This window comes from Euleptes europaea, chromosome 3, assembly GCF_029931775.1.
Source record: "Euleptes europaea isolate rEulEur1 chromosome 3, rEulEur1.hap1, whole genome shotgun sequence".
Taxonomy (NCBI): Eukaryota; Metazoa; Chordata; class Lepidosauria; order Squamata; family Sphaerodactylidae; genus Euleptes; species Euleptes europaea.
The window spans coordinates 24,247,099-24,264,627 of record NC_079314.1 but is presented as its reverse complement, the minus strand read 5'-3'; the positions used below and the strand labels follow the sequence as shown (position 1 = coordinate 24,264,627).

General features: G+C 46.1%; 1 protein-coding gene across 2 annotated transcripts in view; it reads right to left on the bottom strand.

Moving 5' to 3' along the window:
- WDTC1 (WD and tetratricopeptide repeats 1) overlaps positions 1-17,414 on the bottom strand; it is a 33,227-nt gene extending 15,813 nt beyond the window's left edge. Inside the window, exons 1-7 of one of the 2 annotated variants that reach the window (XM_056847668.1) lie at positions 17,301-17,414; positions 10,660-10,808; positions 7,624-7,707; positions 6,380-6,426; positions 4,079-4,190; positions 1,969-2,156; positions 141-323 (exon numbers count right to left, since the gene is read on the bottom strand). In XM_056847668.1, the coding sequence (XP_056703646.1) occupies positions 141-323; positions 1,969-2,156; positions 4,079-4,190; positions 6,380-6,426; positions 7,624-7,707; positions 10,660-10,788 (743 nt within the window). In that variant the 5' untranslated portion in view covers positions 10,789-10,808; positions 17,301-17,414. Of the gene's footprint in view, positions 1-140; positions 324-1,968; positions 2,157-4,078; positions 4,191-6,379; positions 6,427-7,623; positions 7,708-10,659; positions 10,809-17,300 lie in introns of those variants that run through there. The other variant, XM_056847669.1, reaches the window with a different exon arrangement.
- Positions 17,415-17,529: the final 115 nt, after the last annotated feature.

Below are 17,529 nucleotides of genomic sequence, written 5' to 3'. Positions count from 1 at the left end.
TGTTCTGAATTCTAATCCTGTCATATGATTTCACTTAGGGACCTGACCTGTTCTAAGTTCTAATCATGTCAATGCTTTCACTTAAGGGCCTGACCTCATCACAAGCAGGGCCTTGTATTACCTACATTGGACACAGTTACCTGTGGTTGTGGATCATGCGTATGTCATAGATCCGCACAAAGGGCCCACTGGCTCCCACTGCTAGGTAATTGTTGTCTTGTGGGTTGACAGTGAGACATTTGGCCTCCACAAGCTGCCCACAGTATTCCGTCAGGTCTATCAGGACTTCCGAGTGCTTGCTGTTCTCTCGCAGGTCGTACTGTCTGAAAGGGACAGGGACGAAAGCATCTCAACAAATATCCTCAGGATCAGAAATGCCGGTGGAAGGAACTGATCTCTGGCCCACCCTGGAAAGTGAGAGCCGTATTCCGAGCAACTTTCTTAGAAAGGTTGGGCTGTGATTTTTTAAATGAGCAGATTGAGGAATAACGTGGGCTCTGTGGTATGGCACATCTCTGATTCAATCCTTGATAGCATTGAGTCAAAGGCTAACGTAGAAGATGCCAAGAAGACCCTTCTCTGCTGAGCCAGGTTTGATGATCCTGCAACAGCATAAGGACGCTTCATAGGGGGTTGTTCTAACCGCAACTTATACAAAAATTGAAACTGGTGTCACATTTACGTTCTCCACCCCACCCAAAGCTGAGGATATATCATGTCTAATACAGCATCCTTAGCATCCTCAGAGGAAAAGAGCAAGAGTCCAGTAGCACCTTAAAGACTAACAAAATTTATGGCAGGGTATGAGCTTTCGTTAGATTTAGATGAAGGTGGAGTGAAAATTGGAGGAACATTAATAATTTGAGATATGTTGATGACAGTACATTATAGTGAAGATTTGAAACGACTACTGCTGAAAGTTAAAAGAGAAAGTGCCAAAGCAGGACTACAGCTGGACATCAAGAAAACAAAAGTAATGACTACAGGAGAATTACACAACTTTAAGACTGACAATGAGGAAATTGAAATTGTTCAAGACTTTCTATTCCTTGGCTCCACCATCAACCAAAAGGGAGACTGCAGCCAAGAAATCAGAAGGAGATTGAGACTGGGAAGGGCAGCCATGAAGGAGCTAGAAAAGATTTTGAAGTGTAAGGATGCATCACTGGCCACCAAGACTAGATTAATTCATGCCATCGTATTCCCTATTACTATGTATGGGTGTGAAAGCTGGACAGTGAAATAAGCTGATAGGAAGAAAATAGATTCCTTTGAAATGTGGTGTTGGAGGAGAGTGTTACGGATTCCGCGGACTGCCAAAAAAACAAATCAATGGGTTATAGATCAAATCAAGCCTGAACTGACCCTAGAAGCTAAAATGACTAAACTGCGGCAATCGTATTTTGGTCATGCCATGAGACGACAAGTCACTGGAAAAGACAGTCATGCTAGGAAAGGTTGAGGGCAGCAGGAAAAGAGGAAGACCCAACAAGAGATGGATTGACTCAATAAAGGAAGCCACAGCTTTCAGTTTGCAAGATCTGAGCAAGGCTGTCAAAGATAGGACATTTTGGAGGACTTTCGTTCATAGGGTCGCCATGAGTCGGAAGCGACTTGATGGCACTTAACACACACACACACACACACACACACACACACACACACACATGAGCTTTCGTGAGCCACAGCTCACTTCTTCAGATACAGCTAGAATGTGATCACATTCTAGCTTTATCTGAAGAAGTGAGCTGTGGCTCACGAAAGCTCATACCCTGCCAGAAGCTTTGTTAGTCTTTAAGGTGCTACTGGACTCTTGCTCTTTTCTACTGCTAGTGACAGACTAACACGGCTACCCATCGTGATCCTCAGAGGTTTACTGCTCTTGTCATTTTTGGCAAGATGGGGAGGAGAGGGGGGGGAGCTATGGTAACTATGGCTCCTCCAAACGGAAGAGCAAAGCACTCTTACCGGATAAGCCCATCCTCTGCCGCGCTCCAGAAGGTGTTGGGCCACATGGGAGCCGTGGCAATGCGCTTGACTCTGTTTTTGTGATCCCCAAACATATGGATGGTTTCTTTAACAGTCAAGTCATGGACATGCACCTTGGAATCGGCAGCCCCGGTGATGAGTATCCGATCCTCTGCATGTGGCAAGAACTATGGAAAAGCAAAGCAAGATGGTTCAGAGCAGAAACCTGCCAACGGCGAGAGCAGCTTCTCATGCTGGACCTGGCCACAGCCAAGGGAGGGTGCCTGTGAGCAGCCCCAGGCTTTAGAGCTAAAGCCTGGGTACTGTCATTCAAGACCGCACCACGCATAATACATCAGGTAATTGAAGCCCAGCACAGACGCTCAGAATACACATGCCCCAGGGTAGAATAATAGAATCATAGAGTTGCAAGGAACCACCAGGATCATTTAGTCGAATCCCTTGCACAATGTAGGAAATTCACAACTACCTCCCCCACACACCCCCAGTAACCCCTACTCCATGCCCAGAAGATGGCCAAGATGCCCTCCCTCTCATCATCTGCTTAAGGTCATAGAATCAGCATTGCTGACAGATGGCCATCTAATCTCTTCTTAAAAACCTCCAGGGAAGGAGAGCTTACCACCTCCCGAGGAAGCCTGTTCCACTGAGGAACTGCTCTGTTATAAAGTTCTTCCTAATGTCTAGAAGGAAACTCTTTTGATTTAATTTCAGCGTGCTGGTCCTGGTCCGACCTTCTGGGGCAACAGAAAACAACTCAGCACCCTCCTCTATATGACAGCCCTTCAAGTACTTGAAGATGGTTATCATATCCCCTCTCAGTCTTCTCCTCTTCAGGCTAAACATATTCAGCTCCTTCAACCTTTCCTCATAGGACTTGGTCTCCAGATCACTCTGGAGTACGGGGGAAGGAGAGAGATCGTGCCAACTGGCTGCATCCCCATGGCATGCGCACATACAATGTTAACACAGGCGCCTCCATGCATGAAGCCTGATGCACTTGGGCTCGATTGTTATGGTGTGTACACTTTCAGCTTTCAGGGGTACAGACAGCTCCATCTGTTCACTATAAAACCGAAGTGTACAGACTGCGAGGCACGCCCTGAATGTGTATGCTACACCAACAACAAAGGGGAAAGAGATTTAACCCTAAAAACAACATAATTACGTACCCAAAGGTCAAGAAAGAAAATCAACATTCAAGGCCAAAGGTTATACAATATATTATGTCAATGCAAAATATGTATGTATTTATTACAGGCTAAAATCAGTAACACGAGCCCCATGGCGCAGAGTGGTAAACTGCAGTACTGCAGTCCAAGCTCTGCTCACAACCTGAGTTCAATCCCGACGGAAGTTGGTTTCAGGTAGCCGGCTCAAGGTTGACTCAGCCTTCCATCCTTCCGAGGTCAGTCAATGAGTACCCAGCTTGCTGGGGGTAAAGGGAAGATGACTGGGGAAGGCACTGGCAAACCACACCGTAAACAAAGTCTGCCTAGTAAACGTCAGGATGTGACGTCACTTCATGGGTCAGGAATGACCCGGTGCTTGCACAGGGGACCTTTACCTTTATAAAATCAATAACATATATAAGGCCCTGCAATAGCCTACCAAACCAACATGCTCATGTAAACCTACAACACAAATAGACATAAAATCACAAAATTAGCATATAAGCAGTGTATAAATCCTTAAGAGAGCCAGCGTGGTGTAGTGGTTAAGAGCGGTGGTTTGGAGCAATGGACTCTGATCTGGAGAACCGGGTGTGATTCCCCACTCCTCCACAAGAGTGGGGGAGGCTAATCTGGTGAACTGGAGGAAAAGGGAATGTGATTGAAAGCTGGTTTGATTCTTCCTTACAGTGGTAGAGAAAGTTGGCATATAAAAACCAACTCTTCTTCTGCTGCTTCTTAATAAGTACTCCCATTACAGCCTTTTCTTCAAAAACAAATCTGCTGCCTGAACTGGGGGCACCTTTTCAGTAGCTTCAGAAGGTTCTTTTTCTTTGAATGGAGTGATTAAAACTTGTTATCACAGATGCTGTTTGAGGAGACAACCTGCCCCCCCCCCACACAGGAGCCCAGCTCACCTTGACGGAGAAGATGTTTGCCGTATGCCCTGTGTGCATGGAAAGCAGCTTCTTCTGGTGCAAGGGATCCCACACGATGGTGTGCTGATCATCTGAGCCAGAGGCCAGCAAGCTGAGAAGCCAAAGGAGAGAAAAAAATTTTCAAGCTGGAAGCTGTTGCCAGCTGTGCAAAAATTACTATCATTTCAAGCATTTCTCCCACAGCCATTGGCAAGTACCCCTCTGAGCCAGAGTGGTGTAGTGGTTAAGAGAGATGGTTTGGAGGGGTGGAGTTTAATCTGGAGAACCAGGTTTGATTCCCCACTCCTCCACATGAGTGGCGGACGCTGATCTGGTGAACCTAGTTGGTTTCCCTGTTCCTACACATTAAGCCAGCTGGGTGACCTTGGGCTAGTCACACTCTCTCAGCCCCACCTACCTCACAGGGTGTCTGTTGTGGGGAGGGGAAGGGAAGGTGATTGTAAGCCAGTTTGATTCTCCCTTAAGTGGTAGAGAAAGTCAGCATATAAAAACCAACTCTTCTTCTTCATATCTATTACAGAAACTGAGTCCTCGAGCAGATGAGTTTTCCATGCAGAGCTGTATATACCACTCGGAGGAAAAAAGTATATTTTGCCTCCTTTTTTCTTCACTGGGGGAACCAAACCAGCTTACAACATTCCCTTTCATTTTATCCTCACCACCACCACCATGTGTAATAGGTTAGGCCAAAGGTCATCCAGGGAGCTTTCATGGAAGGTGAATTTGAACCCAGATCTCCCAGATCCTAGTCTGACACTAATCACTACACCACACTGACTCTGATTTCCCAATATACAAGGGTGTCAGCTACTGGTAAGAATAAGCCAGTCTACCTAGAATTTTTTGATGCCTTCTGATAATTTTAAGCTAACCCCTGGTTTATTAATTTTAGTGCACTATAATTTTAAGATGTTGCTAAACTGCCACGAGAACCCTGCAACCTAGAATGAAAGGTATATTTTAAAATTTAAAACATTTAAATTGAAAAACAGTATATAGTATCCCAACTTTTCTCCCAAACACCCCATCAGTTAGGTGATGCTAAGAGCGAGAACAACGAGCCAAAGTAGTTGAATGGCAAAGGGAGGATTTGAACCTGGGTCTCTAAGATCCTAGGCTAATGTCCTAGCCTCTATGACACTGGAGAACTAGCATCGCAGCTGTCATAGCAAACACAGGACAGTTACTGTTTCGGTAACCCTCAGCAAAGTCTCCAGATGGGACTGCCAAGACATTAACTTCTGTACCTTACAGCATGACATGCTCAGCTTAGCTCCTCCCATTTCAGCAATACATTCTCCCTGAATGCCATGACATCATAATGCATGAAACGAATCCAAGGATTGCCATGCGAGAACATGCCAAAGGTCTACTGATTAAAGCAGCCTGTTTATCCACAGTGGCAGACTGGCCATTAGGACTACCAAGGAAAGTCCTGATGGGCTGATGATCTCCACACACACACCCCAAGCCATCGTCATGAATAGGGAATGGGGAGGTGCTGTGGCTCAGTGGCAGAGCCTCTGCTTGGCATGCAGAAGGTCCCAGGTTCAATCCCTGGCATCTCCAGTTAAAGGGACCAGGGAAGCAGGTGATGTGAAAAAAAAACCCTGCCTGAGACCCTGGAGAGCCGCTGCCGGTCTGAGTAGACAATACTGACTTTGATGGACCCCGGGTCCGATTCAGCATAAGGCAGCTTCATGTGTCCAATAGAGCAAAAGCCCCAACTGCTGTGAGCTGGTGGCCCCCATGAGGAGGGCAGAAACTGCCGCCACTGCAAGCTGGCAGCCCCCTGCCCTGCCTGGGCGGGGGGGGGGGGCACAAGCTGAGGTGAGTATGCTCCATCCCTCTCCCCTGTTGGGGGTTGGGACCAGGCCCTCTCCCTCTTTCCCTCCCCCCTCTATCAGGGGAGGTGGGGCCAGAGTCCTTTCCAAGGCTGTTTTTACCTCTCTGGTGGGCCAACTAGACATCTCTAAGAAGCCAGAGAGTGAAGGCCTTCCCCTGTTCATCCACAGAATCTGATATTCAGAGCCATATTACCAATGAGGCCCCACGTTACTGCCATAACTAACAGTCAGCTGACCCACCCGTCCTCCACAAACGTGTCTCATCCTTTTTTAAAAAACCACCTGTAAATGATTACTTCTAGAAGAGAAGTAAAGCAGCAGGCAAAGAAGCAGCTCATCATAAAATCAGCCACTCATCACCATTTACGGGACTGAATCCATTCTGACCTGAAAAACTACGCTATGTGTTTGTTCATCCTTAAGACATACTCACTTTCCCTTCTCGTTCCATTCCAGACAGTTGACACAGCCAGTGTGACCCTGCACAAACAAGATTGAAAAAGTTACACAGGTCTTTACCTTGACCGGTAAGTAACAAAGCTGGCTGGGGTGTGTATATACACCAGCTTGTCTGCTTGCCTCCCTCCATGCTAGAGTCTCCATGGCCAGGTAGCTACGGGGGGCAGCAGCACTTCAAGCAGGTTTGCGAATTTAGTTGTCATAAAAACCATGATGAACACAAACCATAGTTAACAAATCAGCGGAAAACCCTGAGTTTGAAATCTTGGTGGATCCATTAAACCCCAGTTTGTTGGACCCTTGACATTCAGATATTGCAACTAACTGGGGTTTCAATAAAACACACTTTATCATGATGTCTGGATGGAATGATGGAGTGGTCTCACATAATAGTTATAATGTAACAGCTTACCACATAAAATAGTCTGTTGCCATTAGGGATTCTAGTTGTTACATTTGTATCCCGTCATGGGCTTAGAAAGACTCAGCACACACCCCCATTCTAATGCATTTTGACGCATAGCACATCTGGAGTTCCAGAGTGTCACAAATGGGGCTGTGGGGAAGGGAACTGGAGCTTGCCTGAAGCAAACATGAGAACCTATTGGGGAGAAAACATGTGAATCGATGGCTTCCCAGCTCACACTCTCAAAAGCTAATGTGATACAGTGGAATCCTCCATACTCTGAATTGGAAGTCAAGTCCCACTGAACCCCACGAGACTTACCTTTGAGTAATCACACATAAGACAGAACTGGAAGAGACCGGGCCATAATCCAGGAAGTTGCCTCCCCCCCCCCCCGATGGGGTTAAAATCTCACCTCTGCCACCAGCTCAGTCAAGCTACTGTTGTGAAAGCTACAGCCTCAACTTTGTGGTATAGTGGATAGCTGACCTACCTGGCAGGACTAGTGCACAGATCCCACGTGCAAAACACTTTGAACACTCCAAAGTGATATGTCAAATGGTTCTATTTATCAACTATGACATTACACCACCTTCCCGGAATTACGAATAGGTGAAAGTCATCACCTGACCTTGTGAGGTCTATTTTAATGGCTGGTTCCCCTACAAGGGGGTTATTGTTTTAATTAGTTGAACAGTAAGGCTCTACAGGGACCTTGATTAATTCTGGCTGGCATCTATTCTTCCCAGAGGGAAAGCACATTCTTATCATGGGACAGAAAGGTTATTTTAATTGTTACAGTGCCCACTTACTTGCAGTTCTGCCTCCAAGCCCAGGCGCCGAATGAATGGGTCAGTAACGTGATAGTGTCGTTCAAAGCTGAGGGCACCTGTCTCCTAAAAGAGCAAACAGACATCATACTTAGCACATGGGGACTTTTTAGGATCAATTGAACACCAGGAATTCTTAACACAGTTAGAGTTCACTGTCTACAGCAAGCGTCTGCATGTATTGCATTCAGTTATTAAGAGATCTTGGACACAAGCAATTTTGTAATTTAACCTACATAATTGAAGAATCAAATACCTTTTTAAAAAATCCAAGGAACTGCTGTTTCCTAGTATGGAGGTTCATAGGATCGCCATGAGTCGGAAGCGACTTGACTGCACTTACACACAGTATGGTAGTATTTAACAACAGGTAGTATTTAACAACAGGAGGAAGATCAACATGCATTAGAAACAAAATACTTCCACTAGCCATACCCACATTATGCTATGCATGCTTCCCCTCCTTCCACAAATACATTTCTGGGTAGGAAAACAGTTTGCTATTTGTAGCCAATGTAGAACATCAAACATAAAAGAACTGTAACAATAAGCCCACAGTTGCAGAACTCTGGTCTCAGACACCTGAAAGCAAATAAAGCACAAATGAGCCTGTTCGGGTTTCTTTTTGCAACACATTCAGATTCAAATGGCTTCTCTCTTGAGCAACAGCAGAAAGCTAGGTGTTTCTGTGAAAGCAGAGTTGTCAGGTACACATCTATTTAAGAAGCAAGTGCTATATGCTTCAGTGAATAGCTAGGTGTGTGATGAGGCCCCTCACGCACACCTGTGCAACCAAATCACTGAGGATCACATTTATTCACGGTTTCACGACGTCCAGACTGAATTACCGTAACATGCAGTATGTGGGGCTGCTCTTGAAAGCTGCTGGGATAATACAACAGCCTGCCATTTGGTGGGAACGGGGCACAGATTGACCCCAGCTTTACAACAGCTACACTTATGCCTATTTGATCCTGGACACAAGATAAAGTCCTTTGAAACACTTTATGACCTGGGACCCATGTATCTGAAGTACCTCTCCCTACATAGGCCCAGCGGCCAGCTTAAATCTGCACAGTGTCGTCTAATTGAGGTGCTCTCTTCAAAAGTGGTGTGTCTGGTGAGTTCAAGGCCTACAGCTTTCTCAATCATTGACCCCTCTCATAGAACACTCTGCCAAGTGGAGTGCAGGAGAAAACCTGATTGGCAGAAAGCTCTGTAAAACGGCTCTCTTCCAAAGAGATTTTGTTCTCTGACTTCAGGTGACCCTCTTCTCTAGACTAGAATAGTAATCGGTCTTATTTTTAAATGTAGATTTGATTATCTGTTGTTCTCTTGTAAATGGACTTTTAAGTTGTTTAAAAAAAAGGGTGAGTTGGTTTTGACCACTATATTTTATTATAGGTAGTTTTACTGTTTGTTTTTATGTTGTTTGATATCTGGATTCTGTGAATTGCTTCAAACATAGGGCAGGTTATAAAGTCTTGGAAATAAATAAATCAAAATAAATAAATAAATCAAAAGAATCAATTGAGGCATTTGAGAAAAGGCTCAGTCTTGGTGAAACTCAGACTTCCAAAAGCCAGCATGGTATAGTGGTGGTTTGGAGCGGTGGAGTCTGATCTGGAGAACTGGGTTTGATTCCCCACTCCTCCACATGAGCGGCGGAGGCTAATCTGGTGAACTGGATTTGTTTCCCCACTCCTCCACATGAAGCCAGCTGAGTTACCTTGGGCTAGTCACACTCTCTCAGCCTCACCTACCTCACAGGGTGTTGTGGGGAGAGGAAGGGAAGGTGATTGTAAGCCAGTTTGATTCTCCCTTAAGTGGCAGAGAAAGTCGGCATATAGAAACCAACTGTTCTTCTTCATCAACAGCCAGCTGGAATGCAGGGGGGGGGGTCCACAAGTGAGACCTCTTAGAGCAACTGGGTATACATGTTGTACAAAACTGAAAATCTAGTCCCCCACTTGATCTCATACACTCAACAACTGCAAGAGTTGACTGAAGGTAGAAGGACTTGCCTGAACCCATCTTTTTACAGCAAGTTAAAAAGGGAGTATTTCTGCACACATGCTGCACACATATAGGCAACTGTCATGCTTTCTGCAGAAGTCTACATCCATGTCTGGCAACACATTTTTAACAGGGGCTCTGCGTTTTCAGTTGAGTGACATTGGCTCCACCTACTGTCATCAGGCAAAGGGCTCTCCAGGACGCAACAACAGCAGAGCCCTCCCCATGTACACCTTGGCCACTTGCACCTGCTTTGCATGAGCCACTGCTGCACCACAAGAGACAGACGCGATGTGCATAGTAAAGGAGCAAAAACTTGACAAAACTCTTGCTTCTCTTCAGTTGCAAAAGAAGGGGGCCGAAGAACCCTTTTGCCCATACAGAATGAGGGAGCTGACGTCCTAAAGCAGATGTCACAGAATCATAGAGTTGGGTGGGGCCATACAGGTCATGTAGTCCAACGCCTGCTCAATACAGGATCAGGCTAAAGATCCTCAGAACAAGGGACTTTGAAGGCTGGACGGGATCCCTGGGTGGTCAGTTGCCTATCAGCAGCCTACACCACCACCTTCAACGTCGAGTCGTGCACTGACTCAGAGGTATCCTCACTAAAGCCCAAGGTGGAGGTCACAGCAAGCTGTCACTAGGCTGCCAGAACATGAACTGTTGTTCCTACATCTCCCTCGTACTTCCTCTTTTGCTGTAAATTGGGCAACCCAAGGCTATTGCAATCAGTGTTATATCAAATGAGACAGCACAGGAGGAAATGTGATAGTGCAGGGGGGAAGGAGGAGCACATGGGTACATTTCCAACCAACAAGCCATAGTATGGCCATGACGCCGGAACAGAACCCATGAGACAATACAGAATATGTGTTTTCAAAAGTGTGGTTCCTCCTATGCCGCACGGCTCCAGCGTGGCTGCCTTCCTTCTGCTACCCTGGTCAGTCAAGCACAATCCAAGTTGTTGTTGTTTTAAAAAATAAATAAAACAAGAAGCACCTTGAGCTGCCTGTGGATGAGGTCTCTGGTGATATTCGCTTTTGCCATCTTCTCGCAGCAGGGCCGACGGAAGCAAGCTAGTGGAGGGGCTGCCGTGCATCCGAGCATTCCAGTAGAGTTCAGGTCCATAGTGACAGCATTGAAATTACCTGGTGGCAGAGAGGGAAGGAAAGGCTGGGACCTATTTACACAGACACATTCCCTTGACCAAGCAATGTGATTGTTTGTACGATTTTCCCCAATAGCATCTAAAGAAGCACCTTTGGGGAAGAAAGCAGGATAGAAACAATTTAAATATAAACAAAGTCAATTACACATCGTCTCTAGCCCATATGGGAAAGATAGTATTTTTTTAACAGTCCAATTTGCTTCATCGCTTCCCCCATGCACTGGACTGACATACAGCCAACATATATGTCTTAGATGCACATGCTATATGTGTATGTATTATATATATGTATGCCCGTGTGTATTATGTGTGTATATATGTCACACACAGAAGGAAGCCCAGCTGTCTCACTACCCAAGGTAGCTCCGCTGTTCCAAAATCTGGCCTAAAGTTTCAAGATCTACTGAATTAACTCCCATGTTACTACACTCAGCAAAGTTGGTCAAATGGGACTCTGCTGCAGCCCACCACAGAGCAAGCTTAGGAACCAGCGTGGTGTAGTGGTTAAGAGCGGTGGTTTGGAGAGGTGGACTCTGATCGGGAGAACCAGGTTTGATTCCCCACTCCTCCACATGAGCGGTGGACGCTAAACTGGAGAACCAGGTTGGTTTCCCCACTCCTACACACGAAGCCAGCTGGGTGACCTTGGGCTAGTCACAGTTGTATTAAGAGCTCTCTTAGCCCCACCTACCTCACAGGGTGTCTGTTGTGGGGAACGGAAGGTAATTGTAAGCCGGTTTGATTCTTCCTTAAGTGGTAGCAAACGTTGGCATATAAAAACTAACTTTTCTTCTTAGGAAGCTTAGCTATTCCATTCACTTCAATCAGCGTTACATGAGTATTCCTATTAGCTACGCCACAAAATATAAGAATTTTTTTTTTAATTAACATGCAACATTTTCCAAGGCACAATATAAATTAAGATTTGTCTTAAGGTGTCTTTCAACACCTTAGAAACCGACAAGGTTTTTGAGGTATAAGCTTTCAAGTGTCAAAGCTCCCTTCGTCAGATACTAATTGTAATTAAGATTCTGTAGTCTTTCCCAAGGAGGACTTAGTGTTTTGGACAAAAAGCTGGATTTCATTTAGTGATCAGAACCTTGCACTTTTGGGCTGGTTGAGAATTTGGAAGAGTATTTCTGCTTTGCTCCACCATCCTGCCAGCCAAAACCTGGTATAGGCCTGAATTTTCAAATTAAGCCAAACGAGAGCCTACTGAGAAAGCAGAGAGCAAAAACTGCATTGTGGGTGGGTCCAAAACCTGGTGTTTTTTGTTGTTGTTGTTTTGAAACTTGAAACTCCTTGGTTCTCAGGGACCCAAACCTAAATGCTGGGAACTAATTTTTGCCATTTCCTGTGTTGTCCTAGCTACCAGAACCAACCAGTGAGACCGTGCTCCATTTCCAATCCTGAACAGTGGTGGGGTACATTAGAAGAACAGACCAAGACCTTTTCAATAGTTTCACACACATCTAGGGAGATCTGTTTATCCCCTATATTCCGGGGGGAGGGAGGGGGAGAGAAACCACTTTCTGCTTGTTTTTTTTTTTTTAAACTTATTCTACGGTTTCTGCAGGTAACTTACTACAGAAAGGAGATTCCAAATTTTATGAAGAAGGTACATCACTGTCTATCCCAACTGGGGAACCCCAAGTACTGGTTGCTCAGAAACACAATTCACAGTGGGTAGCCATGTTAGTCTGTCTGCAGTAGTAGAAAAGGGCAAGAGTCCAGTAGCACCTTAAAGACTAACAAAAATATTTTCTGGTAGGGTATGAGCTTTCGTGAGCCACAGCTCACTTCTTCAGAAACACAAGTTCAGTTCAAGACCCTTGCAGTATGTTTTGCAGTGGTGGCTCTGGATTATTTTGTCATCCTTTATAATTAAGCTTTAACTGAGCTACGAGGATTGAATGGACATTCAAGAGAAAGTTAACGGAGGTAATTATAAAATGTGCTTAGAGACTCTGGGGAGAAGGCAACAGCATCTACAGTGCTGATGTGCATGACAGGTACCAATGCAATCCAATGTAAGAGGCACCAATCCAATTTACAAGCTCTCATGATTATAGGAGACATATGCAAAGGCTCAGAAGTCTGAAGCCATTTTTTTTTTTTTGGCCTGTTTCCTAGAGATCAATGTATTAGGTCACAATCTAGATCTCTCAAGCTAACCTACCCCACAAGCCGGTTGTGAAGATATAGAAGAGGGGAGAATTACATGATAAGCTGAACACATGAACACACATGAAGCTGCCTTATACTGAATCCAACCCTTGGTCCATCAAAGTAAGTATTGTCTACTCAGACTGGCAGCGGCTCTCCAGGGTTTCAGGCAGAGGCCTTTCACATCACCTACCTGCCTAGTCCCTTTAACTGGAGAAGCCAGGTTCAATCCCTGGCATCTCCAAGTAGGTGACATGAAAGACCTCTGCCTGAGACCCTGGAGAGCCACTGCCGGTCTGAGTAGACAATACTGACTTTGATGGTCTGGTTCAGTATACGGCAGCTTCATGTTTCCATGTTGTTTTGAAGGGCCAACTGTGGCTCTTCGGAGCATTGTTCCCCAATCTGGGAACTGTCCCAGGTTTCGGGAAAACAGACAAGGCCCTAATCCAGTGGGGCTTGTGGTTGACAAGTGGTTCTAACCTTGAATCACCTGCTGGCAGCAGAACAGGTAAGCTGCAAGCCTCATGCCAAAGATAAAAGTAAAGATGGTTCCTTTTGGCTCTGGTTAGGTGATCCTAAGCATCTGCCTTGAACCCAGAGCCTGCTAAGGATTACAAGAGAGCTCGAAAGGGATCTGGCCATGGAGTAACGAGTGATTTCATGTGCCATTGAAAGGAGCATCTCTCTCACTTCAGAAGAGCAGGGGAACGTCAAGTGACCTCACAAGGACTGGAACATGCCTGACAGGAAGATACGAAATCATCCCATTTAGTTGTAGATTTTGTCCTTTTTCTGCTAACCTGATTGAAATATTGGTTCATGTGTTTTTTCCATTTTAGATTTATGTACAAGAAAACTTAGATTTATTGGAACTTGTGTTGGCTGCTCAGAGAACACGCTCAAAATGCAGTGCAGTGGTTAAGAGTGTTGAACTAGTATCTGGAAGACCTAGGTTCAAATCCCCATTCGTGCCATGGAAGCTTGCTGGGTCATCTTGGGCCAGCCATGCTCTCTCAGCCTAACCTCCCCACAAGGTTGTTGTAATAAAATGGAGGAAGGAAAGTGATGTAAGCCACTCTGGGTCCCCATTGGGGATAAAGGTGGCGGGTAAATGAATTAAATAAATAAATAAAATCTTACTGTCAGGGGCTCACCAAAGAACTACCATTGTCTGTGGCTAGGTTTCTGTTCTCTGCAATGAAAATACTGACTGAGATCACATCCAGTGTATAATGTACTCAGATTCTAACCCTTAAACTGTTAGATATATTAGGAAGAATGATGTATGCTGAGATTCTATGTAGATAATTAACTTTATAACAGTGGGGTTTGTTTTTTTTACTTCTTTCTGCTTTTGAATGGCCTGTTTGCCGTAATAAAGATTAACTGACTGGGGCAAAAGGAGAAGGCTCTGTTTTTAATTCCAGAGGAGTAGCCATGCTAGTCTGAGCAAGCTAGAGAACCAGCATGCTGCAGTGGTTAAGAGCGGCGAATTCTAATCTGGAGAACCAGGTTTGATTCCCCACTCCTCTGCATGAAGCCTGCTGAGTGACCCTGGGCTAGTTACAGTTACCTCACAAGGTACCTGTTGTGAGGGGGGGAAAAGGTGATTGTAGCCACTTTGAGATGCCTTTCAGTAAAGAAAAGCGGGGTATAAAACCCACTCTTCTGCTGCTGCAATAGAAAAATTTAACTGGAGCCCAGTGGCTCCTTAAAGACTAACAAAATTTATTCCAGCATCACCTTTTGCAAATCAGAGCTTACACCAGCAAAGAGATTACCCTGCATCAAGTGATCCAGGGCATTTGCCCTGAACTCAGTGTCTGGTAGGAAAGAGTATGCATTTTGCAATGGAGCCAGCCACGGGCAAAGGAGCGTTCTCATGTGCCACGAGATGCAGCACGTCACTCTTAAAAGAAAGTATACAAAATCAAGTGCATACTTGAGGATCAGGAGAGGAGGGCAGTGCAATAACTATTCCATGTTAAGTGATCCTGAGTATTTGCACTGCCCTTAACCACCTACTTGCTAGAAAGCAGTAGACTACACATCAGAAGAGACCAGACCTTTGGGGGAAGAGATGGAGCCACTCTCTGTTGGATGGAGTATGGAAAAGCCAAATAATTTATTTATTTAAAACTTTATTGGCCACCCAACAAGTCAGTTTCAGGTAGCCGGCTCAAGGTTGACTCAGCCTTCAATCCTTCTGAGGTCGGTAAAACGAGTACCCAGCTCGATGGGGGTAAAGTGTAGATATGACTGGGGAAGGCACTGGCAAACTTCCTCGTAAACATAGTCTGCCTGGTAAACATTGGGATGGGACATCACCCCATGGGTCAGGAATGACCTGGCGCTTGCACCTTTACCAGCGTGGTGTAGTGGTTAAGAGGGGTGGTTTGGAGCGGTGGAGTCTGATCTGGAGAACCGGGTTTGATTCCCCACTCCTCCACATGAGCGGCGGAGGCTAATCTGGTGAACTGGATTTGTTTCCCCACTCCTACACACGAAGCCAGCTGGGTGACCTTTGGCAAGTTACAGCTTTGTTAGCTCTCTCAGCCCCACCTACCTCACAGGGTGTCTGCTGTGGGGAAGGGAAGGTGATCGTAAGCCGGTTTGAGTCTCCCTTAAGTGGTAGAGAAAGTTGGCATATAAAAACCAACTCTTCTTCTTCACCACCTTTTTACCCTGAAGAACTCAAGGTGGCTTACAGTGCATTCCTAAGGAGTTACTCCAGTCTAAGCCCATTGAAATGAATGGGCTTAGACTGGAGTAACTCTCCTTAGGAATGCACTGTTAGAGTGTAAATACAACATCTAATCTAGCTGTTTACTGCAGACCAACCACTAAAACAATTAGAAGTTTGCTCTCAAAGTACAGGGACAGGAAGAAGGCAGGGAAATATATATTCTGGGTTAAGTGATCCTATTTGCCCTGCCCTTAACCCACTACATGTTAAACCACACATCAGAAGAGCTCAGTCCTTCAGAGGAAGAGAGGTCCCATGCGCCACTGGATGAAACACATATCTCGCATGAGGAGTAATGGAAAGTCAAGTTACCTCTCAAAGAACAGGGACTGAAGAAGGTAGGGAAATATATATTCTGGGTTAAGGGATCCTGTTTGCCCTGCCCTTAACCCACTACATGTTAAACCACACATCAGAAGAGCTCAGGCCTTCAGAGAAAGAGAGGTCCCACGCGCCACTGGATGAAACACATCTCTCGCATGAGGAGTAATGGAAAGTGAAGTTACCTCTCAATGGATCAGGACAGGAAACCGGCAGCGAAATAACTGTTCCATCTTAAGCGATCCTGGGTATCTGCCCTGTCTTTAACCCATTACTTACTTGCGGAGGGGGAAGCAGATACCTCAAAAGAGATTTCACCAGGAGGAATGGATGGGGAAGATAAGTCATCGGAAGGAACATCTAGATAGGAAAAGTCAAGTGGCCACACCATGACTGGCGCGAAGGGAAAACAAGACAGCGGAGTAACTATCCTCTGTTAATTCACAGCCGTGTTAGAGCAAGAGTCCAGTAGCACCTTAAAGTCTAACAACAATATTTTCTGGCAGGGTAGGAGCTTCTGTGAGCCACAGCTCACTTCTTCAGATACAGCTAGAATGTGAATCCATCTGTCTGAATTCACTCTCCTCTACTTAAAGACAGATGGATTCACATTCTAGCTGTATCTGAAGAAGTGAGCTGTGGCTCACGGAAGCTCCTACCCTGCCAGAAAATATTGTTGTTAGACTTTAAGGTGCTACTGGACCCTTGCTCTTTTCTATTACTACATACAGCAAGAGAAGTGAGCTGTGGCTCACGAAAGCTCACACCCTGCCAGAAAATATTCTTGTTAGTCTTTAAGGTGCTACTGGACTCTTGCTCTTTTCTACTATCCTCTGTTAAGCACCCCTCCTGGGAATCTGCCTCCCTCGGATGCAGCGCAAGGGGGGGGGGGTTGAACAGACTGCTGGACTTGCTGGGCCTTGGTCTGATCCAGTAGGGCTTTTCTTATGTTCTTAGGAGTCTCTCTCGTCCCATCTGATGGGAGGGGGCTGCTGAGGGAAGGGGGGGGCAAGAAACAGCACTTACCTAGAGTTACCAACTCTGGCTTGGAAAACTTCTGGAGTTTGTGGGGGGGTGGGGAGACTCCCTGGGGGGGGGTGAAGTTTGGGGAGAGGGATGCGATGCCCGCCCTCCAACGCCTCCAGGGAAATGTCAGCGTGGAGACCCAGTTGCAACCCCGGGGGGGACGCCCCCGCCCCGCGCGCACACCTGGAGGCTTGCAACCCCCGTGCTCACCTGTCAGGCCTCCTCAGGGCAGGCTCAGCAGCCGCGACAGCCAGTGGACGGAGCCCTTGAACTTCCATGCAGGGGGGCGACGCGAGCCCTGCGCCGCGGCAGGGGGTCCCTCGGAGAGGCGGCTGGGAGGCAGCAGGAGCCGCTGGCTGGGACCTTCGCCCTCCCCGGCCCCCTCCTCTGTTTACCCCCTCCAGCTGTCTGGAGCTCGGAAAACACCTCCTCTCTCTCC